At 38.2% G+C, this 27,176-nt stretch overlaps 1 protein-coding gene across 6 annotated transcripts in view; it reads right to left on the bottom strand.

The window, feature by feature from the left end:
* Positions 1-27,176, bottom strand: part of zdhhc14 (zinc finger DHHC-type palmitoyltransferase 14) — a 193,842-nt gene that overhangs the window by 19,569 nt on the left and 147,097 nt on the right. For 3 of the 6 annotated variants that reach the window (XM_043696153.1, XM_043696154.1, XM_043696155.1), the window contains exons 5-8: positions 25,731-25,779; positions 13,043-13,145; positions 11,945-12,054; positions 10,219-10,321 (exon numbers count right to left, since the gene is read on the bottom strand). In XM_043696153.1, coding sequence (XP_043552088.1) covers positions 10,219-10,321; positions 11,945-12,054; positions 13,043-13,145; positions 25,731-25,779 — 365 coding nt within the window. Of the gene's footprint in view, positions 1-3,669; positions 3,722-7,822; positions 7,892-10,218; positions 10,322-11,944; positions 12,055-13,042; positions 13,146-25,730; positions 25,780-27,176 lie in introns of those variants that run through there. The other 3 variants (XM_043696158.1, XM_043696157.1, XM_043696156.1) reach the window with 2 other exon arrangements.

The following is a 27,176-nucleotide window of genomic DNA, read 5'->3' as shown; positions in this document are numbered from 1 at the left end:
GAAGCGCTTCGCGGGAGGCTCCCAAGCACTGATGATGTCGCCTAGCCAGGGGACGAAACGTTTGCAACAAAAACTTCCAGCTCGGCGAACAGAACCACAACAACGAGCACCCGAGCTACAAATCTTCGCACAAACTTTGAAAACAGAGTTAAGTTTTGACTTAAACCGTGATCTTAATCTCTTTGCAAAGATGCTGTTTGACTCAAGTATTTTCATCAATTTTTGTTCTTTTTCTTGATTCACATTGACCTTCCATATAATTTATTCACCAGCCTACACATTAGTTATCTTGTGGAAATAAATATCTTAGAAAATACAGACAAATTAGGACACATCACTGTACAATGGGGTCTACTGAAAAATGTTGATCGGATTAACTCCTGCCAAAAGAGCAAGCTTGCACAAAAATACAACGTAATTCTAATTTGATGCGACACAATGTTCACCTGATATAAAATATATATGCATAGTTTTAAACCAGAATTAGCTTATTTCAGAAGTGCTGATTTTCCTTGACCTTTTGCCCAGGAATACCCAAATCTTAGTTCAAGACAAGTAACTAGTGGTAGAATCATGAGGCTGAGTCCCCGTAATTTCACATCTCTGTGATTTGCTGCATTTCTACTGAAGGTGAGTGGAGGTTTGTGCCTGGAACAGTTGCATTTTCAAACTGTGCACACAAGAATAAAAGTGCACACACTGAGGTTTGCGTTTTGGTGATCTGATCCAGGATTAAATAAATGGGGAAATAAAATATCAATCAGCGTAAAATTCATTGGTCTCAGAAAATTTGTGCACATTTCAGACATTGCATCCAGCTTATCCATAAAAGAAAGTTACATCTGTCATTCATCCTAACTGTCCTTGAGAAGATGCCAGTAGGCTGCCTTCTTGAATTACTGCACTCCATTTGATGTGGGTACACCTACGCTGCATTAGACAGCTCCAGGATTTTGATCCTGTGACAGTACTATAGCTTCAAGTCAGAATGATGTGTGACTTGGAGCAGAACTTACAGGCGATAATGTTCCCTTGCATTTGCTGCCAATCTTTTGAATGGCAGAGCTTCATGTCATAATGTACTGCTTAAGGAATCTAAATGGGTTATTAGGGGGCATCTTGTAGACCTGGATTGTCAAGCTACCTCAATGTTGTTGGAATTGCACATATTTGACAAATGAGGACTACTTCATCAGACCTGACTTATCCCTTATAAATAGTAGGCATGCTTTTGGAGACTCAGGAAATGAATTAACTGGTGCAGAAATCACCACCGTTAACCTACTCTTTGAGTGGATGTTTTTATGGCTGGTCCAAATTAAGTTTCTGATCAAAGGCAACTCTTGGATATTGAAGGTAGGGGACTCTACAAAGATGACGATGTTGAATATTAAAAAGAAATGGTCAAGTTCTGTCACTGAAGACGGTTATTGCCTGGCAAACGTGGTAGAAATGTTACCAACCACTGGATACTTTCCATAATTACTGTATATGAACATGGACTATTTCAAAATCAAATGAGCTGTGAATACAACTCAACATTGTCCAAGTATCAGCGGACACACTCACTTCTGAACTCACGGAGAGAAGGTCACTGATGAAACAGCTGAAATGATTGGCCTTCAACTATCACAACCATCTTCCTTGTGCTAGTCATGACTCTAAACAGTGCAGAGTTATCTTCCTAATTTCCATTAACTTCAATTTTGCTAGAGCTGCTTGAACATACTCAAGGATGATGTAAGATGTTGTCAACTTCATCTAACTTGAAATTTCCACTGGTTTTGATCACTGGTGGTGACTGGAGTGGGATTTTAAGAATATTTTTCTCCAAATGGCTGAGTGTTTACATTGCATTGCTTTTTTATTTGCAAATTCTAAGGGAATATACAACTGCAGAAAAGGTGAAGATGAGGGCAAGCAATGAAAAACCGTGTTTACATATTTGGTCAGTTATCTTGGATTTAGCCAAACTACAAGGACCAACTAGAAATTCTTAATGGTCAACTTTATTTAGTATTCCATTTTGGCTTTACACCTGGAATGTAAGAAATAGAAGCAATGTATACACTTCCTTTAGTCTGCTCTGCTAATCAATATGACTTAGGTCGATCTTCTCCATCAACTTTATTTTCCTGCCCATTCTCCATATCTTGCTTCAAAACTTTGGCCATCTCAGCTTTAAATATATTTAGTGATGGAGAATCTTTGACTTTTGGGGTACAGACTTCCAAATGTTCATAAGCCTTTAGGGTAAGAAATGTATCCATATCTCAGCCTTAAATAATCAGCCCTTATTCTGAGAATATACTGTGTTTGAGATACTTCAGCCAGGAGGACAACTATCAATCCAGTCAAACCTCATCTATCTGTTCCAATTAGATCAGTTTTCCAACTGGGGTGTCAAGGTCAAATGCAGTAATTTGAGGAAGTGGAGTGAGACATGGGGAGTATAATTGGCACAATATGAAATCAGTCTCTAATTCATCAGACTTACATAATACTGCCATTGCATTGCATTTATAGTGAATGTTAATCTTAAAGACATCTGGGAAGTGGAGCAAATTGATAGCTGCATGCATCTGTGTGCAGGTTGAAGAGCTCTGGGATACAAAACTGAAACACTACAACTTCACCATTGGTGAAGGATGTTATTATGGTATAGTAAGGTAAGCATAGATTGGTTATTTCTATTGTAAGTGTGGTCATAGCAATTTATTAGCAGGAAAGAGTTGGCACAAGAGTACGTTATTTAGACTTAGTAAGTTTAATATATTGTGGATGTAGACACATTTGCAAAATACCTATTATAAACTTATCATATTCAGGGTTAGATTATGGGAAAGAGGAAACAAATGGAATCACCAAGTATTTCAGCATTCTGGTTAAATATAAGATAATTTTGTTTGAATGTCAACTGGTGAAGAAACACTTAAAATAATCAAATGCGTTCTTACATGTAAAGTGGTTCATAGCATGATGAATGAAAGAGAATAACAGAAATTAAAGAATCTGTGTGGTTGTTTTGTAAAGTGAAAATAACAAGAACGAAGTTTAATTTAGAGCACTTTATATCCAATCAGATGTGGCAGACAGAGACAATTGCAAACAGACACAGGTAAGCTAGCCGTACAGATAAACAAGTAACAATTGAAGTTTAACATAAAGAAATGCAAGGGGATAAATTTCATCAGAAAGGGTAGGAAGAAGCAATATGGACTTAACAGCAGTATTTTAAACATTGTACAAGGACAGAAGAATCTGAAGGTTCATGGACATCTGTCTTTGGAACTGATGTGGCATTTTGAAAACGTAGTTAGCAAGGCAATATGAAGGTGGTGGAAACAGAAATGATGAAGATTATAAAACTGGATGAACACTGAAATAAATATGTTTGAAGGGATACAGGGTCAAACTGAGGGAATAGTGCTGATTGGATTGCTCAACAGACAGTCAGCATGCACTCGATAAGCTCAATTACCTTCTTCTGTGCAATAATAACTTTGACTTTTTTTATTGCAAGTATAGGCCACAGTGAGATCGGCAGCTTTCCATGACAGAGCCAGGAAAATTTTGATTCTAAAAATTGGCATGTATTCGATTTATATTTATCAACTTAACAAGCCAATGTTAAATCAAATACAAAAAAAACCCAGATAGACAACTTACTTTTATGTTTGCAATCAATGTATGTCTCTCTTTAGGTGGCCTGCTCGTAATGCTATAAAAATAGGTAATAATTTACTATGATTTATTTGGCAACATTATAAAAACATGTAACTTTAACATCATAATGCTGCAGTACAAACACTTAAGGCAGTCGAAACAAACTTAGGTAAACTAAACCAAACAAAATCCAGATGTCACAATATGAAAAACAATTCTTCACCTCCCTGTAGTTTCTTTTTAATCAAACTGTCAAGGATGTTCTACTTACCTCAGATGGGATTTTAACCTGGGCCTCCTGACTGAGATCTGTGGCACAAAAACCCTTCTTGTAATATTGTTTCTTTACACAAAAGAAACAATTGGGTCTTTTAAATGGGCATGTGAAAGTTCATAATGCAATTCCAACATTGTTGCAGTGCAAATAGAGATTACAGTTGGAACTAACACATACATAGTAGAAAAGATAATTTCAGTTCCAACTGTGGCATAAAAATATGACTAAGGCAGAAGCCCAAACATCTGAATTTTCAAAAATATCAGTAATCTCTGTAAATAAGAGCCTCATCTAAAAATTACAGTTTTGACCCTGACAGTATTGGTATCTGCAGGAAATTATGAACTTCTTGAGCAAGCCAACTGTTTAACTATAAAAGCACTAAGGTTCAGAATGACTTTCATAACAGCAATAATGCTTCTGCGATTACACCAAAACGCTTATCGCTGCAGCAATAACATACACTTAAAAATGCTTTATTTGCTGAAGGTTTTCTCTTATTTCCCAGTGGTTTATATTAATTTCATTTCTGACCTCCATATTTAAGCATTCAGAAAAGAGTCAGATTCAATTCAGATAAATGTGAAGTGATGGACTTGGGCAACAAGGCAAGAGAATAAATGACTCTGGGAAGTACAAAGGATCAGAGGGACTTTGGTGTGCACGCATACTGGTCCTTAAGGGAGAAGTGGATAAAGTGTTTCAGTCAGGAAGAGAGATTGGACAGTTCGGGGCTGTCTTCCTTAGAGCAGAGGAGATTATGAGGGGACACAATTTGAGATGTATAAAATTATGAGTGGCATAGATAGCGTGGACAGGTAGCAACTTTTCCCCGTGATGGAGGTATTAATGACAAGGGGGCATGGATTTAAGTATTAGAGATGATGTGAGGAAAACCTTTTTCACACAGAGAATAATGGGAATATGGACTCATTGCCTGTACAGATGGTACAGATAGAAACCCTCAAAACACAAGTATTTAGACATGCACTTGTTATGCCAAGGCATACAAAGCTACGGGCCAAGTGCTAGAAAATGGGATTAGAAGAGTTAAAGGTTGTTTTTGACTGGTGTGGGTACAGCAGGCTGAAGGCATTTGCTGTAAATCTCTGTAACTTGCATTTTTTTTTAAACTGAACTTAACCACGAAGCTGAACCATTTTCCATTTCTGGAACCAAGGTTTTCTCATGAAAGATTTTTTTTGATTGGTTTACTTTTTCAGGCAAACAAAAATTACTTTAGCAAACAGTGACCTGATGGAATCAATAAAGTCAGAAAGATGTACAGCAAGGAAACAGACCCCTTGGTCCAACTTGTCCATGCCGACCAGGTATCCTAACCTAACCTAGTCCCATTTGCTAGAACTTGGTCTATATCCCTCTAAACCTTACCTCTTCATAACCCCTCCAGATGCCTTTTAAATGTTGTAATTGTACCACTTCCTCTGGCTGCTCAGTCCACACACGCACCACTTTCAACGTGAAAAGGTTGTCCCTTAGGTAACTTTTAAATCTTTCCCCTCTCACCCTAAACCTATGCCCTCTAGTTCTGGACTCACCCAACCCATGGAAAAAAACCTTGTCTATTTACCCTATCCATGTCCCTCATGATTTTAGAAACCTTTATAAGGTCACCCCTCAGCCTTAGAGGTCACCCTGAGCCTTGAAGAAGTTAAATTTGAGAAATTCTTGGAAGCTTATGCACAGGACAGGACATGAAACAAATAATCTTGCTATGTCCCTTGGGGAAGACTTGTAAGAATTTCATGATAAATATTTTATTCACATTACTTCCTGTAACCCTTCACTAATTATTGTTAGTTTGTTTTAAGAAAAGTGTCAGGACCAAAAAGTGCATTTTTGTTTTATACTCATTCTGCCATACTTGGAAAATTAGTGAATAAAGCGTTAGACACGTCTTGATCATTAGAAGTCAAACATTTAGGATGTTGTCATGAAATGTACGTTGTTACAAATATTTAGTGACAGCTCAAAATATATAATGAAAAGATTTGGTCCAGTAACCTTGTCAAATACAGCTCTAAAATCAAGTACTCTTAGATGTACAGAAGCACTTTTTTGATTTTGGCTAATTTAATTTGTTCCCATAAATGTAAAGCACCTTAAAGATGGAAATTGGCGTGGACTTTGTTTTTAAATAACAGTCTATATAGAACACATTAGAAGGTTTCTTATCCTTAAAAAACAACAAATATAGTTTGCATCAAGCAAAGGCTTACATTGCACATATGTTAGGTGTTACAGGATTACATATGTCTCATTGTTAATTCATGTACACTGATGCTTAATATTGGTTGTATCCTGTATGGTACAAGCTGTATTAATAAAATGAAAGTTGTTATTTAGTTTTCAAGCAATTTGTATAGATATTGCAGTAAACTATATGCTAAATATCTAAACAAATAGTTGAAATGTCTTCACAAATGGATGAGCAGATTCCAAATGGCACACGTATGAAAGAAATACTGTCAACAATAACAAATGGAAGCCAGATGCAATAATATCAAACTTTCATATCAAAGTAATGCGACATTTTAATTCACTTTTCATTTACTGGAGGAAAGTTTCCATGGAGTTTCCCCAAAGCTCCCCCTGTAACTTGTGGAATTTCAGGAAAGATTGTTGATAGCTATTTAAATACTCCAACCACCAGCCACCCCTCTCCCACTTATTGCTAACTTCTCATTTAAAAAATGAGAAGTTTAGGAAATGTTGTTTAGGAGAATCCCTGTGGAATTCACAGGGAAGGCTGATTTATGGCACAAGTAAATAAAGCTATGTGAAATATAAATTCAGCTACTTGAAACCAAGGTGAAAATTGTTAACAGGTATGTTAGTCTCTCAATTAAGTGATCAATAGTCAAAAGAATAAGAATGAGAAATTCCTTTGGAACTCAAGTGATGATTTGGTTTTAAGCTATCCACACAGAAGAATACAAATTATCACATGCAGCAATGAATGCAGTTAGCATTTGTTTTTTTTAAAAGCACCCAATCAAATTTTGAGAGATGTTTTTCATTGCACCCACCACCACTAAAACAGATTATCTAGTTCCCACTGTTTGTGGGAATATTTTGTGCACAGATTAACAGCCACATTTCCATCAAAAGTAGTTTATTGGTTGCAATGCAATTTGGGATATCTTGAGGTAATGAAAGGCAGTGCGAAATGCAAAAAGTATTTCTCTTTTACACGTTACCATGATACTGCACAACTAGCTTCTCTAATTTTCTACCTTCTTGGTATATTCACAACTTATTGTGCCAAAAATATATAGATACAGTTAAAAACAAAAACTGCACCTCTATTTTCCTCTATTCAGTTTTACTCTAGTTCATAGGATAAACAATTTTTCTTGTCTTTTCCCTGAAGGGAATGCTGCTTCAAGTTAGCCAAAAGGATTCTTGGTCTAAACGTAGATTTGCTGCTGAGAGATTTCCCATCTTAGCGACTAAGGACTCTCATGTAATGACTGGCTTAAGATTTTCCACAGCATAAAGTGTGTTTAAATACTGATCAAGTTGAAATTGCACTCTAGCTTCTAAATATTCCTTCCATTACCTAAATGCCGATAATTCTCCAAAACCGTTCCATAGCTGCCCAAGAACTGAAGCGGATTAAGTTTGCCTTATAAGTGAAAATTTCTTCCAAGGCGTACATAGTTTCATATTAGAGTTCAGCAATAGCCTTGTATAGAATGCTGCAAGACTGACAAAAACCATGTCAATTGACATTTTAAAAAAAGCTGTTCTAAACATCACTAGTTGCAGAAAAACAAGAATGCAACAAGTTAATTTTGCAAACTATTTATGGAAGTCATGTAGAAAAAAATTGAATTCACACTAAATCTTACTTTGTAAAGAACTTTGCAATCATATTAAAAGGTCTTTGTTCCCTGAACTATAAGGTGGGTGAACGTTTTCATCCTAATGGAGCAGACATAGTGAGACATAAATCAAATTACCACAATTATTGCCCTAAATAACAAAGTCTTCTAATAATTCAGTATCCAGACTTAAAAAATGATTTATGATTTGAGTAACTTATAATACATCCTGCAGCTTGAGGTATTGCTAAATGAACTAAATGTGCAATTAAAAAGAAAACGTAAACTTGCATAAATCAAATAATTAAGTCTCAACTGGAGTATTGTGTCCGATTCTGTGCATTGCATATTCGGAAGAATATGGAGTTACCAGAGAAGCTAGAGAAGATAGAAATGTTCTCTTTTAGAGTGGAAGCAGTTAGGGGGGGATTTAATAGAAGTGCTCAAATTCATGAATTTTGTCATGATACATCTGACAGAAATGATTGGCAAAGAATCAGATGTGAGAAGAGGGGAATCTATGCAGCAAGTTGTTACAGTTTAGAACATGCCATCTTCAAAGATAATGGAAGAAGATTCAATGCAACTATCAAAAGGAAATACATACTTGAAACAAATACTTGGCAGGCTAGTGAGGAAACACAGGGGAGTTCAATTAATTGGTCAAACGGCCTCTTCTATACTGTACCACAATATAGAAACTAAAATTTAAAACAAAATTCAACTTGGAGATCAAAAGGGAAGGTCATCTTAATTGACCAACCTTACTGATTTACTTGAAATTACAGAATAAATATGCATGGGTAATGGCAGTATAGTTGAATTTCTAAAAAGCTCTGTTGATATATTTATTTCACAATAAACTTGTTATTACATTCAGCACACATGGAGTCAGGGGACAAGTAGCAGATGGACAGCAATCTAAAAGGCAGAAGAGAGTAGGGCTTAAAGGTAACTGAACACACGAGTGGAAGTAAACAGTACAGAAATGATTTAGAGTCAGAAATGCACTTTCAAAATTTATGAATGGCATCAAACTGAGGTGCACGCAATAGTGCAAAAAAATTCAACAAAATACAATGCAGCATTAGCAATAAGTGGCAAGATGGTTTCAATATGGAAAAAATGAGGTGCTACATTGTAATAGCAAGAATAAGGAGGTGATTTGCTTTGAAAAAATACTAACTTAAATTGTGTAGGTGGAGCAAAAGAATCAAAGTACATAATGACAAATCATTAAACATAGCAACACAAATTCACAAAGTCATAAAAATGCTAATAAAACACTTGTATTAATTTCTAGAAGGATGAATGGAATTGAAAATCAGTTATATTAGACTTCTACAGGGCCTTAGACCATATTTGGAATACTTTATGCAGTTCTGGTCTCTGTATTAGAGAAAGATATAGAGGCACTGAAACAGAGAAATAAAATTACATAAGTAATACTTGAATTGAGACACTGTATGAGTTAGGAGCAAAAATAATCAGGCTGAGGCTGTTATCTGAAACCAAGAGAAGGCTAAAGTATGACCCAAAAGAGATCTTTGAAATTATGATTGGTTTTAATAAATCCAGTATGTAATCCAGAAAAAAAATCAAAAATCTTTTCTATCCAGTAAATGGTTGTGGAAATTACTATCACTTCGACCAGTTGACATGAATCCCATAGGTGCCAGAAAGGGCAAGTTAGATGAGTAGCAGAAGAAAGAAATTGAAAGATGTGCACACAATGTTAGGTGAACTAGGAAGACAGAAGCTCTTTCTTGGAATGTAAACATCAACACAAACCATTGGGGCTAAATCGTCGGTTTCTGCGTTGCCATGTAATGTAAATTCGATATAATTCAAAGCCAAATATTAACTATGGAGACTCAAATAATTAAGTTCGACTACAAAATTTACCCAGGTGCAAATGTGGCAGACTATGAATCCGCCTAAAATATTGTTCTGCCCCTTCTTCAAGATGCAAATTGCATTTCATATTCTCTCTCTCTCTCAGATTGTACTTAGGCTCAGATGCAGGCCATCCTTTTTTCCAAATGTATAAAACAGTTTTACATAGCTGAAACTGACTTCAAACTGTATTAAAACTGAATGCTGAAGAAAATTCAATACTTTTTATGCCTGGACCAATTGGCATCTGGTCACATTTCTTTATTCTCTCAGAGTGACTAGAAAGGCTCCATGACATTCACATTCTCCATTCTTCAGTTGTTTTTAGTCAAACTGACATTTCTGTGAAGCAAAAAGGCTTTTCTCATGTGCAGGACACCTCTTTAATCACGGTGGCTTGGAACGGCTGTTCTTACTATAACTTGTTTTTTTCTAGGATTGGTGAAATGTACTACTGAAACAGATGGAAAAGGATGGTGGAAATAAACAATGACAGGATCTCAGTGAGCAACACTATGGCATGGATCCTACCATGTTGCTCTGAGATTGTGTGGCCCCATATGTGGTGATTCCATTTGGTGGCGCAACTGACTGTGGTGTATCTGACTGGATCGCTCCTCTTCGATCAATTAAACTATTAAAAAAATAAAAGTAAAGTAAAGTTAGTAATTGACTATAAAATCTACTTATGGATAAGATTAACAGACTTATTCAAGATTATGAGACACTTATAACAGCAAAGTGACCAGTCTTTTGTAACATTAGAAAGAATTAGCAAATTATATATCTTTCTTTTAGTGTACTTCATGTGTTTTTCAAAAGTAATCATTTAATGCTAATACCTTGATGATTTATGACTTGGAAATGCAATTAAACCATTTATGTTGAATTAAGTTAATACAGACAATTCAGGCTGAAATATTCTGAATTTAATCAAATTGATATTTGTGGGCAGGGTGAAGACGTTCTGAAAAAAAAAATCAGCATTAATTTGATTTAATTACCTATAAAAATCAGCACTATGAATTCAAGTAAGTTTTCCAAAGAACAAAGTAGCAGGGTGCATTAAAATATGTATTCTACTGTCACGTTTCTGTATTCTTATTTAATGGGATTGGCAGATCTGGCTGTTAAAACATTGCTTTTGAAAGAAGAAAAAAAAGATCTACACCTGCTTGTGATTTTACTGATTGATGGGTATCCTGTTTTGAAATGGAAATCTGTTCCATCAGTGAGCTTTTAATATGAAATCTGTAGCTATGCTGAATAATTGTTTGGGTTTGAACTTGCAGCCCAGCAAGTGATCCAAGAATGAATGTAACCTTTACAAACCTATAACCACAGATATCTTTGATATGATGCTTGTTCATAAGCCTAATAAACATCTAAAGGATTATATCCTTATTTCCTTTTTTTCCGGTCTGGTATCAATGATATTGAATTTGAATTCAGGATTTTCTTATAATGTTAGAGGTTTAAGCATTTTCCAATAATATTTTAAAACAAATTCCATTACTATTACATGGCTCCTGAGAACTGGATGAGTTGCTACGCAAGATACATGGAGATCACAGTTTGGCATGGAGGTATAGAGATGGCTCAGGTTGTATTAAAAATGTGAGATGGGATGGAAAATGAGATGGCACAGGGGAATGTGACGGGTGTGGATTGGCATCAGGAAATGCAAGATGGCATGGCATGACATGACAGTAAAGGACTGAGTAGTGTCGTTTAGCGAGCCTTTAAATTGTTGGAGAACAAGACTTCTGACTGGCCATTCTCTGTATCCATACTACTCATGAACTCCATTGCGGCTTGCTAACCTGACCCTTGAACAAAGAGATTAAATTTTTTGGAAGATCACGTATGGTTTCGGCGTGCATTTTGTGAGCTATGGTAGTGTGGAAGTCTGGTTTTCCACGGGAAGATTTGTCCCAGTAAAGTAGAACTACAATATTTTAGTTCACTGACATGCATAAAAATATTTGTAATTAACAATTAGGATTTCTTTTAGAAAGCTGATTCATGTTTGTAAAAATTAATTGTACTCTTAAGTAAATGCTATACAGAGCTAGTCCACCATGTGGAAACCTAACAATATAACTATACATGTTGAACTCATTTGAGGATTTAAAAAAGAACTTCATGTAAATCCAAGTTTTATTCAATTAATATTCCTTATTGTGTTGAAAGGGAAAGAAACAATGGAAGGAAATCTCTGAACAATGATTTATTTCCCATCACAATCATTTCCCACCTCGGTGGCAATGGCCCACACAAAGCTGCACAACAATTTGTGAAGATGTTTCCATAGCTATATGGATTGTAATTATCTTTGCTTCTTTTGTTTGACCAGGATCCTTTAATCTGCAAGGACAAAATTAAAACCAACCATTAAGAATAGTTCACACAAAGCATTTAATTTTCAACAAATTGGATCGAAACACTTAAAGAAGTCTCAATAATTTTAACCATTGTACCCTTCAATTTCACTCTTTAATAGAAACATGAAATTTACCACTACAAAATGACTTAATAAATTGAAGTAATTGCTGTCAACTATAAAATTTATGCCATATCGGGTGAATCAACGAGTATGAAGTACTAACATTAGTTCTTTTAAATAACATATTGAACTATAGCAGTAAGTGTTGAAGCAAATGTATGCAATCCCAACAAAGCTAATTTGAAAAGCAAATTTCAAGCAGTATGTGACAACCCTTATCAGACACACACTTTTAAGCTTCTAATTTTCACTTTGGATTCAATTTTGCTCAAGACCTTGCCTTAATAATTAATCATTGAGTGCACAGTGTCAGTAATATTATGACAAAATATAAGATTAACAGATTTTCTGCCCTCTAATATATCTTATAAGGATATATCATATTAACCAATGCATAGGAACCAAACCTGTGCATTCACATTACATACATACAATGACTTGCTGAAAAAGATCTTTGGTCCATTAAGCTCAACCTGACTAGCTGACATTAGTATACTCTGATACTCCTTTATATGATGTATCTACCTTTTATTACAGAACAGATATGTCCAAAGTACAATATAATGCAACCTTTTAGTTGAAATAAAAATGTAGAAACTGGATTTGTCCAATCAATGCTAGACATTAGACCTGACCACAGTGCTCATTTCAGAATATTTTAAGCCTGTATTCAGGACAACACTTCAATTATTTGACTTGTATTATCAATGTCAGCTAAATATTCTACTTGTCTATAATTGTTTTCTTTCACATTAGTTCTTAATCACATTATAAGCTGATATATTTTAATGCTCATTCTTGATATTTGCTTAAACTATTTTCTTTGCATGCAATGAAACAAATACTTACATCTTCATTTGTTGTCTGATTTGAGCTGATTAGGTATGTGTGAAATCCTGACAGGCCAAGAATCGACCAAACAGAGAAGAAACAAACAACTGCTTCCAGCACAGTAACGAGTGAGTCAAGGAATGAAAATGAAATGCATCCAAAAAAGACATGAGAGGTTAATTCTGTAATTCACCTGGTGAATGTGAAAGTTATCACAACATTTTGTAATTATAACACAGTAAAACAACACAAGGCATTGCTCCAGTAATTTCCCAAAATTTGGCACTGAGCCACGTAAGATGATATTAGTGAGGTTGGTTAAAGCATTTGGTGTAAAGAATTGTCTCAAAAAAAAAGGAAAGATAGACTGGCTCAGGTAGTTTATTTCAGAATTTATGGCCTTGGATAATAAAGGCAGGTCTACCAATAATGGAACACTTAAAATTGAGGACATTCAGAGGGCCGTATTTGCAAGAATTCAGAGAGTTGACAATACAAGATATTGTAGGGCTACAGATTATTAAGATTGCAAAAGTGGAGTTTGTATGAGGAGTTGAAAACAAAAAATAGAATTTTAAAATCAAAATGCTAATTCATAGGTCAGTGAATGAGGACATGGCTGGCAGAGCTTTGGAAAATCTCAAATTTACATTAGCCTGTTGTATGGCACTTAGCTGCATTAAAATAGTAAAGTCTGGAGATAAGACAGGTATGGGTGAAGGCTTCATCAGTAAGGGAGTAGCAATGTGGCAGAGCAATGAGATGTTGTGGAGGTGGAAATAGATATTTTCAGTGATTGTACTGTACGTGTTCCAAATCTCATCTTGGGGTGGAACAGGGCATCAATGTGACAAACAATTATCGAACTGAGGTCAGAGAAGAATTTCTTACAAACCTGTTTCTCTTGAATTGTCTGCACTATTTTCTCAGATGACCAGTGCTGACTACTTGTGAATCTGCAACCTCTACCAGTATGTAGATAAGGGTTTTCTAAGGTAGTTTGCTGCTGCCAATCCTGCTTTGTCTTGAGCCTATCTGGTGATTACTAGTAGAGGATGCAACACCATAGAAATCAGAAAAGGTATTATTCTTAGATAACAAGAAGGTTTATTGCATGACAGAAATTAGTACAACTACATTTGATCATGCATGATCGCTAAGACCTTAAGCAAGCTGGTAAAGAGACAATTGATCTGATTAACTTGATTTATTAATTTATTATTGCCAAATATATCTAGGTACAGTAAAAAGTTTTGTTTTGCATGCAGTACAGGCAGATCATAACATCCAAAGATCATGGGGTGATTGAACAGAGCAAGGAACACAAAGTTCTATGCTCCTTCTTAAAGTGAGAGTAGATTCCTAGACTCCACTGACAGAGGTAACCAGGAGACCCCAATTCTTCCAAAAAAAGTTGAGATCATAATAGTATGAGGAGCAAAGAGGGGCAGGATTTCCTGAGATATGCACCATTTTTTTTTTAAAACAGTATTATCTGAATCTTATAGGGTCTGAGCAAGGTGGGGTCTGGTGAGATTTTTGGCAGAATCAAACAAGTAGTTCGTCAAGGTTGACCTTAATATCAGGAGTTTCTTGTTTCATCTTTTGTGATTGTGACAACAGCAGTGGTAATTTGCTAACTAAAAGGGATTATTTCTTATTAAATGTCTTATTGACAAGCCAACTCACCTCATCAGGAAGAAAGAAATCTGAATATCAAACTCACCATACAAGATAAATATTGAGAAAACTCAATATGGAGAAAAGTGTGTATCTGGTGACTTCAACCTGCCACTTGGTCTAAAGAACCTTGATATTGGACACCAGGCATGCTCAGTGAGCACTAGCCACACCCGCATACATGAACATTCGCATCTGATATATGCCCCAGCTCTAAGAATTCTCATGGTACATCTCCAATCCATTTAGGATGCATCTGCACTTTAATGCTGCACCAAGAACTACCATTGTAGTGTTGTAACAAGGACACGGTGCTCAAGGACATACGCACGTAGGTCATCAACTGGGTCAGGCTGTATCTGTGGACTCTTGTTTCATAGCGCTCATTCACTTTGACTTCACCTAAATGCTCATATCACGTTTTGAAAAGATTTGTAGCTCGGTGAAGTTCTGGATGTAGGTTTGCTCGCTGAGCTGGTAGATTCATTTTCAGACGTTTCATCACCATACTAGGTAACATCTTCAGTGTGCCTCCAGACGAAGACTGCTGGTGTTTACTGCTTTCTATTTATATGTTTGGCTTTCCTTGGGTTGGTGATGTCATTTCCTGTTCTTTTTCTCAGGGGTGGAAAATTGCAATGTGTTTTGTTGATAGAGTTCCAGTTGGAATGCCATGCCTGTAGGAATTCTCGTGCATGTCTGTTTGGCTTGTCCTAGGATGGATGTGTTGTCCCAGACGAAGTGGTGTCCTTCTTTATCTGTATGTAAGGATACTAGTGAGAGAGGGTCATGTCATCTTGTGGCTAGTTGATGTTTATGTATCCTTGGTGGCTGTTTGTCCAATGTAGTGTTTGTTACAGTTCTTGCACAGTATTTTGCAAATGACATTAGTTTTGCTTGATGTCTGTATTGGGTCTTTCAAGTTAATTAGCTGCTGTTTTGGTGTGTTATACCATTCCTGCCTTTGCAGTGCCATGTCTTTTTGCACTTTGTACCTCAGCTAGAGATATCAGGTTAGCCTGCTATGCTGTTTAGCACAGGCATAAGGCTAGGAAACGTCATAATTTTCAGCTGGCTTCAATCAAATCAAGGAGTTAAACTTCACTCACGTGTTCTAAGGACCTAGTGCATGGACTGGACCTCTACCTCCTTTCACTCACTGTCGCATCACCTTTTTGTATTTTGCCCCCTTAGTCAGAGTTACCAGGTTCATACTACTTCTGTCTTACCTTGATATTTAGCATAGGCATACAGGAAGGAAGTTGACAAGGTTGTCTGCAGGTCTGGGTCATGTTAACCAAGACAGCCTTCACTTAGCAAGTCTCAGACTGTCAGTCAAGAGCCGTCTTCAATATCAGTCCAGAGCTTGGAAATGGTCAGTCAGCCATTTAGGGTGGTCAAGAGTCAGGATGCTTTCCATATAATGGGTGAATAGCCAAATGACTGTCAACCCACCACCCCACAATAGGTTCTATTTTTTTAAAATGCATTTAAATCATCTCATCATTCAATGTTATATCTACCTGTTCTATCTCTCTGGTAAATACCAATGCAAAATTATTTACTATTTCTGCCATCACGCTACCATCCGTGATATTGTCCTGCATGCCTTTTAACGGTGTGATATAAACTGAGGTTCCACATATTTTTAATATCATTTATTTTAAGTTTGGATTTTGAATCTTGAGTTAATAATATTTGGTTTTTCTAGGTGCTTCAAGTTAATAAATCTTGTAATTATTTCTGCAGCTGTGGTTATTTCTTATAAAACAGTTTGCAAGGACATCCTTGGGAGCCAAATGTGTTTTTGTTTACTTTAGGTTTTTGCAACCTAGCTAGATAATCAATTGTACCTCAAATCTTTATGTTTTTTAAGCTAAGGGAAACATCCATAGGTAGACAGAGGGAGACTTGTGTTTCAGTGAAATCATTGCACTAAGATGCATGTATAGAACAGTGGTCTTGAGCAGAGGAGAAAATAGCCAACTGGATTACTTTACAGTAAGAAATTACTGATAGTCCCAGACCAGAAGTATTGGGAGAAAATTGTGTAAAGGATTTGAAGTTAAAATTGTTTAAACTCAGGTGCGTGACAGCTCCAGGAAAACAGCTATCAGAGGTTTTAAAAAAAAAAATCAGAGGTTGTAATCTTCCAGAATCATACATCAATGCCGCAATCGGTGTACTGGCACCGACCATTGTATGCAGAACACTGGAGTGGCTGTTCATACTTTAGCCTAGAGGGAACACTGATGAGTACTGTACAAGAATTGATGGGACAATGTCAAGGGATGGTATTTTTAAACTTGTAAAAGAGTGTTTGGGATTAGTGGGATTTTAAATTTACGAAGTATGTAAAACCCAGTAAATAGATTGGTTTATTCTATTTTATCTTAATTTATTTTGCTTTGAAAGCTTCTGTTCCATTGGGAAAACAAAACATGCAACACTGCATATTTCTTGCTCATCGAGATACCACCTCATTAAAAACAAAACAATGTGATCTAACAAATCAGATTTCAGTTTGGAATCTGACTTGTCCAGTAATAACATCAGCACAGATCAAACGATGGTCACAGAGACAGGCTCTTTGGCCCAAACTAGTCCAGGCCAACCAAAATGTCCATCCACGCTAACCCCATTTCCCTGCATTTGACCCATGTCCTTCTATATTTTTTCTATCCATGTATTTGTCCAAATGCCTTTTAAATGTCGTTAATGTACCTGCCTCAACCACTTCTGCAGGAAGTTCATTCCATATTTGTACCACCCTCTGTGTAAATAAGTTGGCCCTCAGGTTCCCTTTTGTCCTTTCCCCTCTAACCTTAAACTAATGTCCTCTCGTCTTCGATTCCCCAACCCTGGGAAAAAGACTGAGCGCATTCACCCTATCCATGCCTCTCATGATCTTATACGCCTCTATAAGATACCCCCCTCAGTCTCCTATGCTGTAAAGAAAAATGTTCGAGCTTGTCCAATCTCTCCCTATAACTCAGAGCGTTGAGTCCTGGCAACATCCTTGTAAATGTCTTTAATACTCTTTCCAGTTTAATAACATTTTTCCTAGAGCAAAGTGACCAAAGCTGGACACAATACTCGAAAAGCAGCCTCACCAACATCTAGTACAACTGCAACATAACTTCCCAACTTCTGTACTCCATGCTCTGACTGAAGGCCAGTATGCCAAAAGCCTTCTTCACTGCCCTGTCTATCTGTGGCTCTACTTTCAGAGAACTGTGAACCTGAATTCCAAGGTCCCTCTGTTCACTACACTCCTTATGGCACTACTATTCACCATGAAACTCCTACTTTGATTTGCAAAATGCAAGACTTATCTATATCAAACTCCATTTGCCATTTCTCGGCCCACTTCCCAGCTGATTTAGGTCCTGCTGCAATTTCTAACCTGATAACCTGATAATGGGCGGCATGGCGGCTCAGTGGTTAGCACTGCAGCCACCCAGCACCAGGAACCGGGTTCAATTCCAGCCTTGACGACTGTGTGTGTGGAGTTTGCACGTTCTCCCCATGACTTTGTGGGTTTCCTCCGGGTGCTCCGGTTTCCTCCCACAATCTAAAAATGTGCAGGTTAGGTGAATTGGCTATGCTAAATTGCCCATAGTGTTAGGTGCATTCGTCAGAGGGAAATGGGTCTGGGTGGGTTACTCTTCGGAGGGTCGGTGTGGACTTGTTTTCATACCGTAGGGAATCTAATCTAATCTTCCTCACTGTCCATGATACTACCTATTTTAGTGGCATCTGCAAACTTACTAATCATGCTATGTACATTCTCATCCAAATCATTGATAGAGATAACAAACAACAATGGGTCCAGTGCTAACCCCTGAAGCACTCCACTAGTCACAGGCCTCCAGTTCAACAAGCATCCTTTCACTACTACTCTCTGTATCCTACCATCAAGCCGATTGTTTGTATCTAATTTGCCAGCTCCCTCTGGATTCCTTGCAATCTAACCTTCCAGAGCAGCTGATCATGTGGAACCTTATTAAGGATTTATTGAAACCTATATAAACTATGATTACTGCCCTTACCTCGTCAAGCTCCTGGTCACTACATCAAAGAACTCTAACAAATTTGAGAGGCATGATCACCCACGCACAAAAAATGTTGACTATTCCTAATCAAACCTTATCTTTCCAAATGCATAAATATCTCATCTTTCAGAATCTTCTCAAGTAACTTACCTACCACAGATGTCCGGCTTACTGGTCTACAATTCCCAGGTTTTTCTTTGCAACCAATCTTGAATAAGGGCACAACATTTGCGACCCTGTCTGCTGGGACCTCACTTGTGACTAATGATGATGTAAACATATCAGCCAGAGCCCTCGCAATTTCTACTCCAGCCTCTCAGTATTCTTGAATATACCTGATCTGGACCAGGAGATTTATCTACCTTAATACATTCTAATACATCCATCATCTCCTTTACCGTGATATGGATTGTCCCCAAGATATGACCACTAACTTCCCCAAGTTCCCAATTCTTCATGTCTTTCTCCAGGGTAAACAGAGGGGAAATATTCATTGAGGACCTCGCCCAGCTCCTATAGTTCCATAAATGTCCACTTTGGTCCTTGACGGGTCCTATTCTCTCTCTAGTGATTCTCTCTCTCTCGTCCCATTTACTATTTGATGTTATGACTAAACAAAACTGAAAGCAGCTAAAAGTTAACAGTTACATGCAAAGCTTGATCAAATTTTAAGATTTTCAACTCATTAAAAATAAAATCCCTGAACCATTTTTTGACTAACTGAATGGACAGGCAATTTGCTGCAAAATCTCTTCCAATCCAAAAGAGGCAAGAACTGGAAGACAATCACTTGCTGAAAAATGTGTTGCTGGAAAAGCGCAGCAGGTCAGGCAGCATCCAAGGAGCAGGAGAATCGACGTTTCCAGCAACACATTTTTCAGCTCTGATCTCCAGCATCTGCAATCCTCACTTTCTCCTAGACAATCACTTGCCCCAAAAAGACAGTCAGGAGGACATTATGTTTCTGAAACAGTGTGAAAGTGTTTGAGAGAGTAGCTTCATAAAGAGCATGAAAGAAAACTGGAACAGCAACTTCATAAACAACAGGATATGCAGCTGCTCAAACAGCACAAAATAGGATGGGGACAGCCATTTCATAAAGAGAAGAACAGTAGTGGTGGGAAATAACGAGAGCCAGAGAGCCCTGCAACCTGTCTCCACCTGCCAGAATAGATGTGCAAAGTCACACAAAAACAGGAGGATGATTTCTGGGTATATCTTTCATGTCTCAAAAGCAGAAACTGCTGGAAAATCTCAGCAGGTCTGGCAGCAACTGGGAGAGAAATCAGAATTAGCGTTTAGGGCCCAGTGACCCTTCTTCAGAACTGAACTCCTTAGATTAATTACAGAATATCTTCCATGTCTCTTTTAGCTGGTTAAGTGGTTTGAATTAGGAGAATGTTAAAGAGTAGTTAAAAAATCACTTTTAAAATACTTAATATCCATATCAATTAATTAAATAGACTAGTTGCGGCTGGGCTGGTGATGCCATGCAATCCACAATGACCAAATGCAGGAAGTGTTGGGTGCTGGAAGAACTTCAGTTCTTAGCTGAGCTGGTGTCTGAGCTGTGAACATAGCAAAGTTCGGGGGGGTGGGGGGGGGGAGAGAAGAGAAGAGGTACTTGGACGCTGTGTTTCCGGGGCAGTCACACTCCTTAGATTAATTACATTAAGTCAGGTGTGTGTCAGGCAAAAGGGGTGTGGGGGTGGTGTGACTGAGTGAAACAGGTACAGGAATCCAGAATTCAGCTTTGGAGGAACCTCAGCCATTTCCATGTCCAACAAGTATGAAATTCTTGGTCCCAGGGTGGACAATGGCATAGAATGCAAGAAGGATGAGTGAATTGACTACAACATATGATGCAGACTGCCATTCAAGATTTTTCTGGCAGGGGCAAGTGGAAGGAAAAGAGAACTGTAGAAGTAACATTCAGCATAGTGAGGGAAATAGATTCTGTTCTCTGCAGCAAACCCACGATCACTTCTATCTAGAAGAGAAGGGCAGCAGACACATGGGGATAGCACCATCTGCAAGCTCCCCTTCAAGTTATTCACCTTGGGACTTTCTTTCCCTGTCACTGGGTCAAAATCTGGAATTCCCTCCCTTAAGGGATTGTGGGTCTTCTTATAGTCTCCAGTAGTTTAAGGAGACAGCTCATCACCACCTTCTCGAGAGCAAACAGTAAATGCTGGCCAATATCCCATGAGTGAATTAAAATAAAAGTTAGATGGGTATGCTGATTGGATATTCTTGTGGTGAGGTTTTCTGATGCTACTGGGGTGGGGGGGGCGGCGGGATTAAACTAATTTGCCAGGAAGGCAAGATCCTGAGAGACGGTTCAAGATTATTGGGAGATGCACAGCCAATTCCTCTATGGCCACAGGAGAGCGCTAGAGGGCTAGAAGACGGCCAACGTGGTACTGTTATTCAAGAAGGGACCCAAGATACTACAGTCCAGCCAGTCTAACCTCCATCTTGGGGGAACTATTGAAAACAATTCTGAGGGATAGAATTAGTCTGCACTTAAATAGTAAGGAATGCCTCATTCTTTTGATCTCTAATGAGTAAAGGCTATCCTATTTAGCTCTTTCTGATAAATCAATCCCTTCAATGCACGCATCAGCCGAGTGAATCTCTTTTTAACTATCGCTAAAGCCAGTACAGCGGAACCTCGATTATCCAAATGAGATGGGCAGGCAGTTTTTCGTTCAGATAATTGATTCAATGCCTCTACTCTGGGGCTCGGAGTTTTCTGAAGTTTCCTTTTTCCTCGCTCTGCCTGCCTTGCTCCCTTTCTGTGTGTCAGGGTTTGTTCCTGGGCAGACATACACTTGTGCATTAAGGGCCTACAGCATTGCTGAAGCCTCCCGTAAGTCAGAGTGGACACCAATAGCAATACTGCTGCTGCCTTTGGGGGATGAGTCTCGGAATCACACACACACACACACACACAGTTTTACTGCAACGTTTGACAAGGTCCACCTTTGCCCTGTACAGGACAATGTTGGAAAGATTATCAAGGAAGGGGTTTTAGGGTACAACCCCTGTGTAGAACTCCAGGAAAAGCATGGGAGAGAGAGAGAGGGCGGGAGGTCAGTCATTTGGAGACGGTGTTTAGGCTCCCATCAGTCCAGGACTGTTCTCAGCAGCACTTCAGTACGACGAGTTCACTTTTAATCATTGTAGACAAAAGACATGATCAGTGTTGGAAACACGTCTTTGATGTAATGTTTCTATCGGGACCTTGAGATCTTAGAACATTACAGTGCAGTACAGGCCCTTCGGATAATCTGAAATTCGTATAATTGATATTCAGATAATCAAGGTTGGTTGGTATTTTTTTTTTAAATATCAGGAGAGGCTGGATAAATGGGACTTTTTTTCACCGGATCATAGGAGATTGAGGGGTGATCTTAAGGGTTTGAAAAATCATGAGGGGCATAGATAAGGTGAAAATCTATCTATACCAGCCTTTGGCAGTTATTGATCATTCATGAGCCAGTAGGGTTAAAAATTCCAAAGACTCTCAAACCCGTGTAGAAACTTTTGAACTCAGTCCCGAATGATTGCCCAGTGGGCTGTGCCCAGATATTCTAGATTCCCTAACTAGGGGAAAGAATTTCTCAGTGTCTTACCTCATCAACCTCTTCAGAATCTTCGAAGTTTTAATTCCATCATCTCTTATTCTTATAAACTCCAAACAAATGTAATAGCATAAAAAACAGGAACAGGAGTGGGCCATCTTACCCCATCAACATGATCCCCATTGATTAACATCATGGCTGAACTGACTGAGGCCACAATCCCACTTTATGTTCCCCACCACACCGCCACCGCCGTCCCCTCACCAATTAGCCTTAACTCCCTTGGAGATCAAAAATCTGCCTTTCACATATTCAACAGCTCAAATTCCCTCAGAAGCAGTGGCCACAACAAGGCAGAAATTAGCATTCAACTTCAAGTGAGAAATTTGGGTCCTTCGGAAGTGTGCTAAACTGAAATTCAGGTATAACAAGGGAAGGAGGGCAGAGTAACTAGAATGGACTGGGGTAAGCGTTTAGCAGAAAAGACAGCAACAATGCAGATGTTTAAAAATTAGCTCATGGCTCACAACGAAGTCATGCAAAAAGGATTCTAGAAAGGGGATAATCTAGCCATGCTTAACCAAGGAAATTAAGGATAGCATCAAATGGAAAGAAAAACATATAAAGTGGCAAAGATTAGCAGTTAACAGAGGATTTAGAAAGTTTCAAAAACCACAAACAATGAGAGGGGAAAGTTTAAAGGGTAATGAGAGAGGTAATTTTTTTTTTTTTTTTTTACACAGTAGGTGTGGAACATTATGCCAGGGAAGGTTTGAATTTGAATGATTTATTGTCACTTGCATTTTATAGTGAATAATAGTTAAATATAGTGAAAAGCTTCACTGCGATAATGAGTCATCAAACCTCAGCAGCAACACCAGCACTGCCACCAATGCTCCATCACCTCACCATCATCTGCACCGTCACACCAAAATAGGAATAGTTATACTTTAGGCAACATTTCTTCATCACTGGACCCATCTCACTGACGCTGAGTCCCACACTTAGTCCACAACGTCCCTGCAACACCCATCAGCCCTTGCTCTGCGCGCCGCTGCCGCATCGATAACCAGGAGTTCCCACTCTGGCCCCTACCGTGTCCAAAACCAGGAGTCCTTGGCTCCGCTGTCACTTGGACAACACCAGACGTTCCCTCTCTGAGCATTCCATGCTGCTGTTGTTGCAGACACCATCTTGCCAATGCCATGAGTCCCTGCTCTGGGCCTACTGCAACCAGGAGTCCCTGGCCCTTCCACCCTCCTCAGATATTGCGTAGCCAGTGCTGCCATCTTGAAGACTCTGCTGCCGTTGCGTCCAATCACTGGAGGAGCATTATCACTGCTGCCGCTGGCCACAATCAAGGCATCTTTGTCACTGTTGCCGCCTCCAGATGTGTCTGCTGCTTCCAATTGCTGGGAAGCTGCCAGCACTCCACGCACAGCCCGCTCTCACTGCCACGCTGATGCCACTGACTAACCCATCAAAGAAAAAATGCAAGAAAGAGAAAAGAAGGAAGAAACAGATAGGAGTGGAGGAGCCCCAGACGACAGCCTGCACGCAGCCCTGCTACTCTGCTGCCATCTTGGAACTGGAAAAGTTGGTGAAAGCAGTTTTGATAGCAATATTTAAAAGACATTTAGACAGACACATGACAGACAGGGAAGAGAGGTATACAGACTGTGTTTTGACAGATGGGATTAGTTCAGAATGGCATCGTGGTCGGCACAGATATGATATGCCGGAGCATATGACCAAAAAATAATACGGATCAAAAACTTTGATGGTAAACTAGTAAGTAATATCAAAGTGGGGAACACGTGTTTCTTTCAACGTCGAAAAGAAAGACAGAACAAAGTGAATATAGGTCACTTAGAGAGTAGGCCTGGAAAAATAATAATGGGAAATCAAAAAATGGTAGGGGTGTTGAACAAATACTTTGCATCAGTTTTTAAATACTACTAACATTTCAGAATAGCGGCAGTTTGGGGGGGGTAAAGTTGAGAGGAAATACATACACTAAGTATGACTAGAAAAAAAGTATTGGGTGAAATTAATGGATGAAATTAATGGCTGATAAGTCCGTTGGCTTTGATGGGTGCATTTGAGGATATTAGAGGCAGTAGTTACAGAGAAAGTGTAGTGATCCTCCAAGAATCCTTAGTTTCTGGAGAAGTCCCAAAGGATTGGAAAACAGCCAAGGTAAAATGCTTATTCAAAAAGTAAAGGAGACAAAAATATTTAACTGTAGGCCAGTTAGTTTGAGATCTGTTGTTGGTAAAATATTAGAGTCTATTATGAAGGATGTACTAATAGACCATTTAAAAATATAAAACATAGTCAAACAACGTCAGTATGGCTTCACAAATGGGAAATCATATCTGACAAGAAGTAGGATAGATAAAATGGAACCAGTGGATGTAATATATTTGGATTTCTAAACATTTTGTACAAATATACCCAATTTAAATGTGCACTTTCATTCCTGCACCTAGCAAGTCCTTCTCTCAAATTTAAAAAACAAAAATAATTTTCTTTTTTTCTCAGGTTCCTTTTGCTTTTTTCTCTTTTTAAATGCAATATTTCTCTTCCAAACTTAGTTTCACTCTAAATACTCTTCCTTCTGTCATTGGGGTGGGGCATGGTGACTCAGTGGTTAGCTACCACCCAGCACCACGGACCCAGGTTTGATTCCAGCCTCAGGCGACTGACTGTGTGGAGTTTATACATTCTCCCCATGTCTGCATGGGTTTCCTCCGGGTGCTCCAGTTTCCTCCCACAGTCCAAACAGGTGCAGGTCAGGTGAATTGGCTATGCTAAATTACTCATAGTGTTAGGTGCATTAGTCAGAGGGAAATGGGTCTGGGTGGGTTACTCTTCGGAGGGTCAGTGTGGACTTATTGGGCCGAAGGGCCTGTTTCCATACTGCAGGGAATCTAACCTAATCATTCACCGGTTCCCTTCACAATCCTCAAGTCTCATTGGTTAAGCAAGATCTCAGCTACTTCACTGCCTCATTATGCCAGTGCTAAATGCAGTTCCGGCAAATGATAGCACAAAAGTATTTTGCGCTGAAGGAAAGAAACCAACAGAGCACACTACAAGATGCCTTCGATTTTAGCATAATATGGATACATCTATGCACATTGGAAATCTCAGAGATTTTAAATGAACATCACTTAAGAAAATTTTTAATTGCATGCATCTAGCATTACATGTTACTCAGTGTTTAATGTAATCAGAATTGAAAATATTCAGCAAATAAAGTAAGAAGCATCCAATGATCAATTGAGCAATATCTCATTGTATAAATGAGCTTGGCACAGCACACTCAAAGTAGTTCAAAGATCTTCTCATGATCTGTTCGAATGTGACAGGAAAGGATATCTTGCCGGGCTGTCTTTTAGTGCATTTAGAAATCCTGTCTTCTGAGATCCTAAATAAAATTGTTTAAGTATATGTTAGATTAAAACAAAATTAAAGTTTACTTGCTTAAAGTTCAGCTCACAGCAATGGGTTTATGATAATCTTGTCCAAGCATAAATATTACAGTAAAATGAATAAATATGACTAACAAGCTCACATGTTCTATCCCATATTCTATTCTATGCTGCAAATGTTCTTTCAGACAAGGTACATCCAATCTGTTGTCTCTGTAAAAACATTGTTTAAATCAATGCTCCTACGAATGTGCACATACTTCAAGTTTCTAACATAAACCAACTTTAGTTTTATGGTGCACGATCTGCTCACAAATGCAGCATTGAAAACAACACCTTCTGAATATGTCAAATAAGCAAATATGAAATGCAAAAACAAATAAATTGAAGGTTCCTGACTGTTCAAAGCCAGGTAACAAGGCTAAGGATTCAGTCCTTATTTAGGGTATTTCTCAGTCCTCTTCTCCAGTTTGCAGACTCAAGTTCTAGAACTATACTTAAAACTTAACACATTTAGAAGCAAAGAATAACTAGGTTCAGTAATAAAAAGTGCTGCCATGCCATTGCAATAGAAACAAGGGGTAGTGAATGTTAAAACTGACATTGAAATTTTTATCCAAGTAATTGAAGCAGCAATTTAACCAAATAACATTTCCTGAAAGACTAAAATAGGGAAAAGTGAATACTGTGCAAGTTTTCAGGCAGATCAGAAAAAATGAAAATCCATTATTATTATGAGGCAAAATGTCAGCAATTTTGCATGTAAAGGAGATCATAGAATTATTACAACACAGGTGGAAGCAATTTGACCCATTATGTCTGTGTTGGTTCTCAATGTACCTAGCACCACTATTCTTTATCTCCATAGTCCTGTAATACTGTCCTTCCTTTTCAGCTAACGAATCAAATTTCCTCTTGGATACCCTGATTCGTACCAAGTTAAAAATCACAACACCAGGTTATAGTCCAACAGGTTTACTTGGAAGCACACTAGCTTTCGGAGCAATGCTCCTTCAACAGGTGATGAAGGAGCATCGCTCTAAAAGCTAGTGTGCTTCCAATTAAACCTGTTGGATTATAACCTGGTGTTGTGTGATTTTTAACTTGGTACACCCCAGTCCAACACCGGCATCTCCAAATCCTGATTGGTACCCACCTCCACCGCATTTGAGGCAATACATTTTAGAGTCTAGTCTGTTTAAAGTTAAAATAACAGTCTGTTTGGGCTAATATTCAAATATAAATCACTCAGAGATCAGAATTAGTCATTGGCCTTTTATTTCAGCTTGGGTACACATTCAGAGCTGATAAGACTATTAACTGACTCCTCTGTGAACTGTCACTTTATGAATTGAATTTTGGGTGTTTTACTTCAGTTTGAACACTATGTGCC

This window comes from Chiloscyllium plagiosum, chromosome 9, assembly GCF_004010195.1.
Source record: "Chiloscyllium plagiosum isolate BGI_BamShark_2017 chromosome 9, ASM401019v2, whole genome shotgun sequence".
NCBI lineage: Eukaryota > Metazoa > Chordata > Chondrichthyes > Orectolobiformes > Hemiscylliidae > Chiloscyllium > Chiloscyllium plagiosum.
This window is presented reverse-complemented; position numbering and strand designations above follow the sequence as displayed.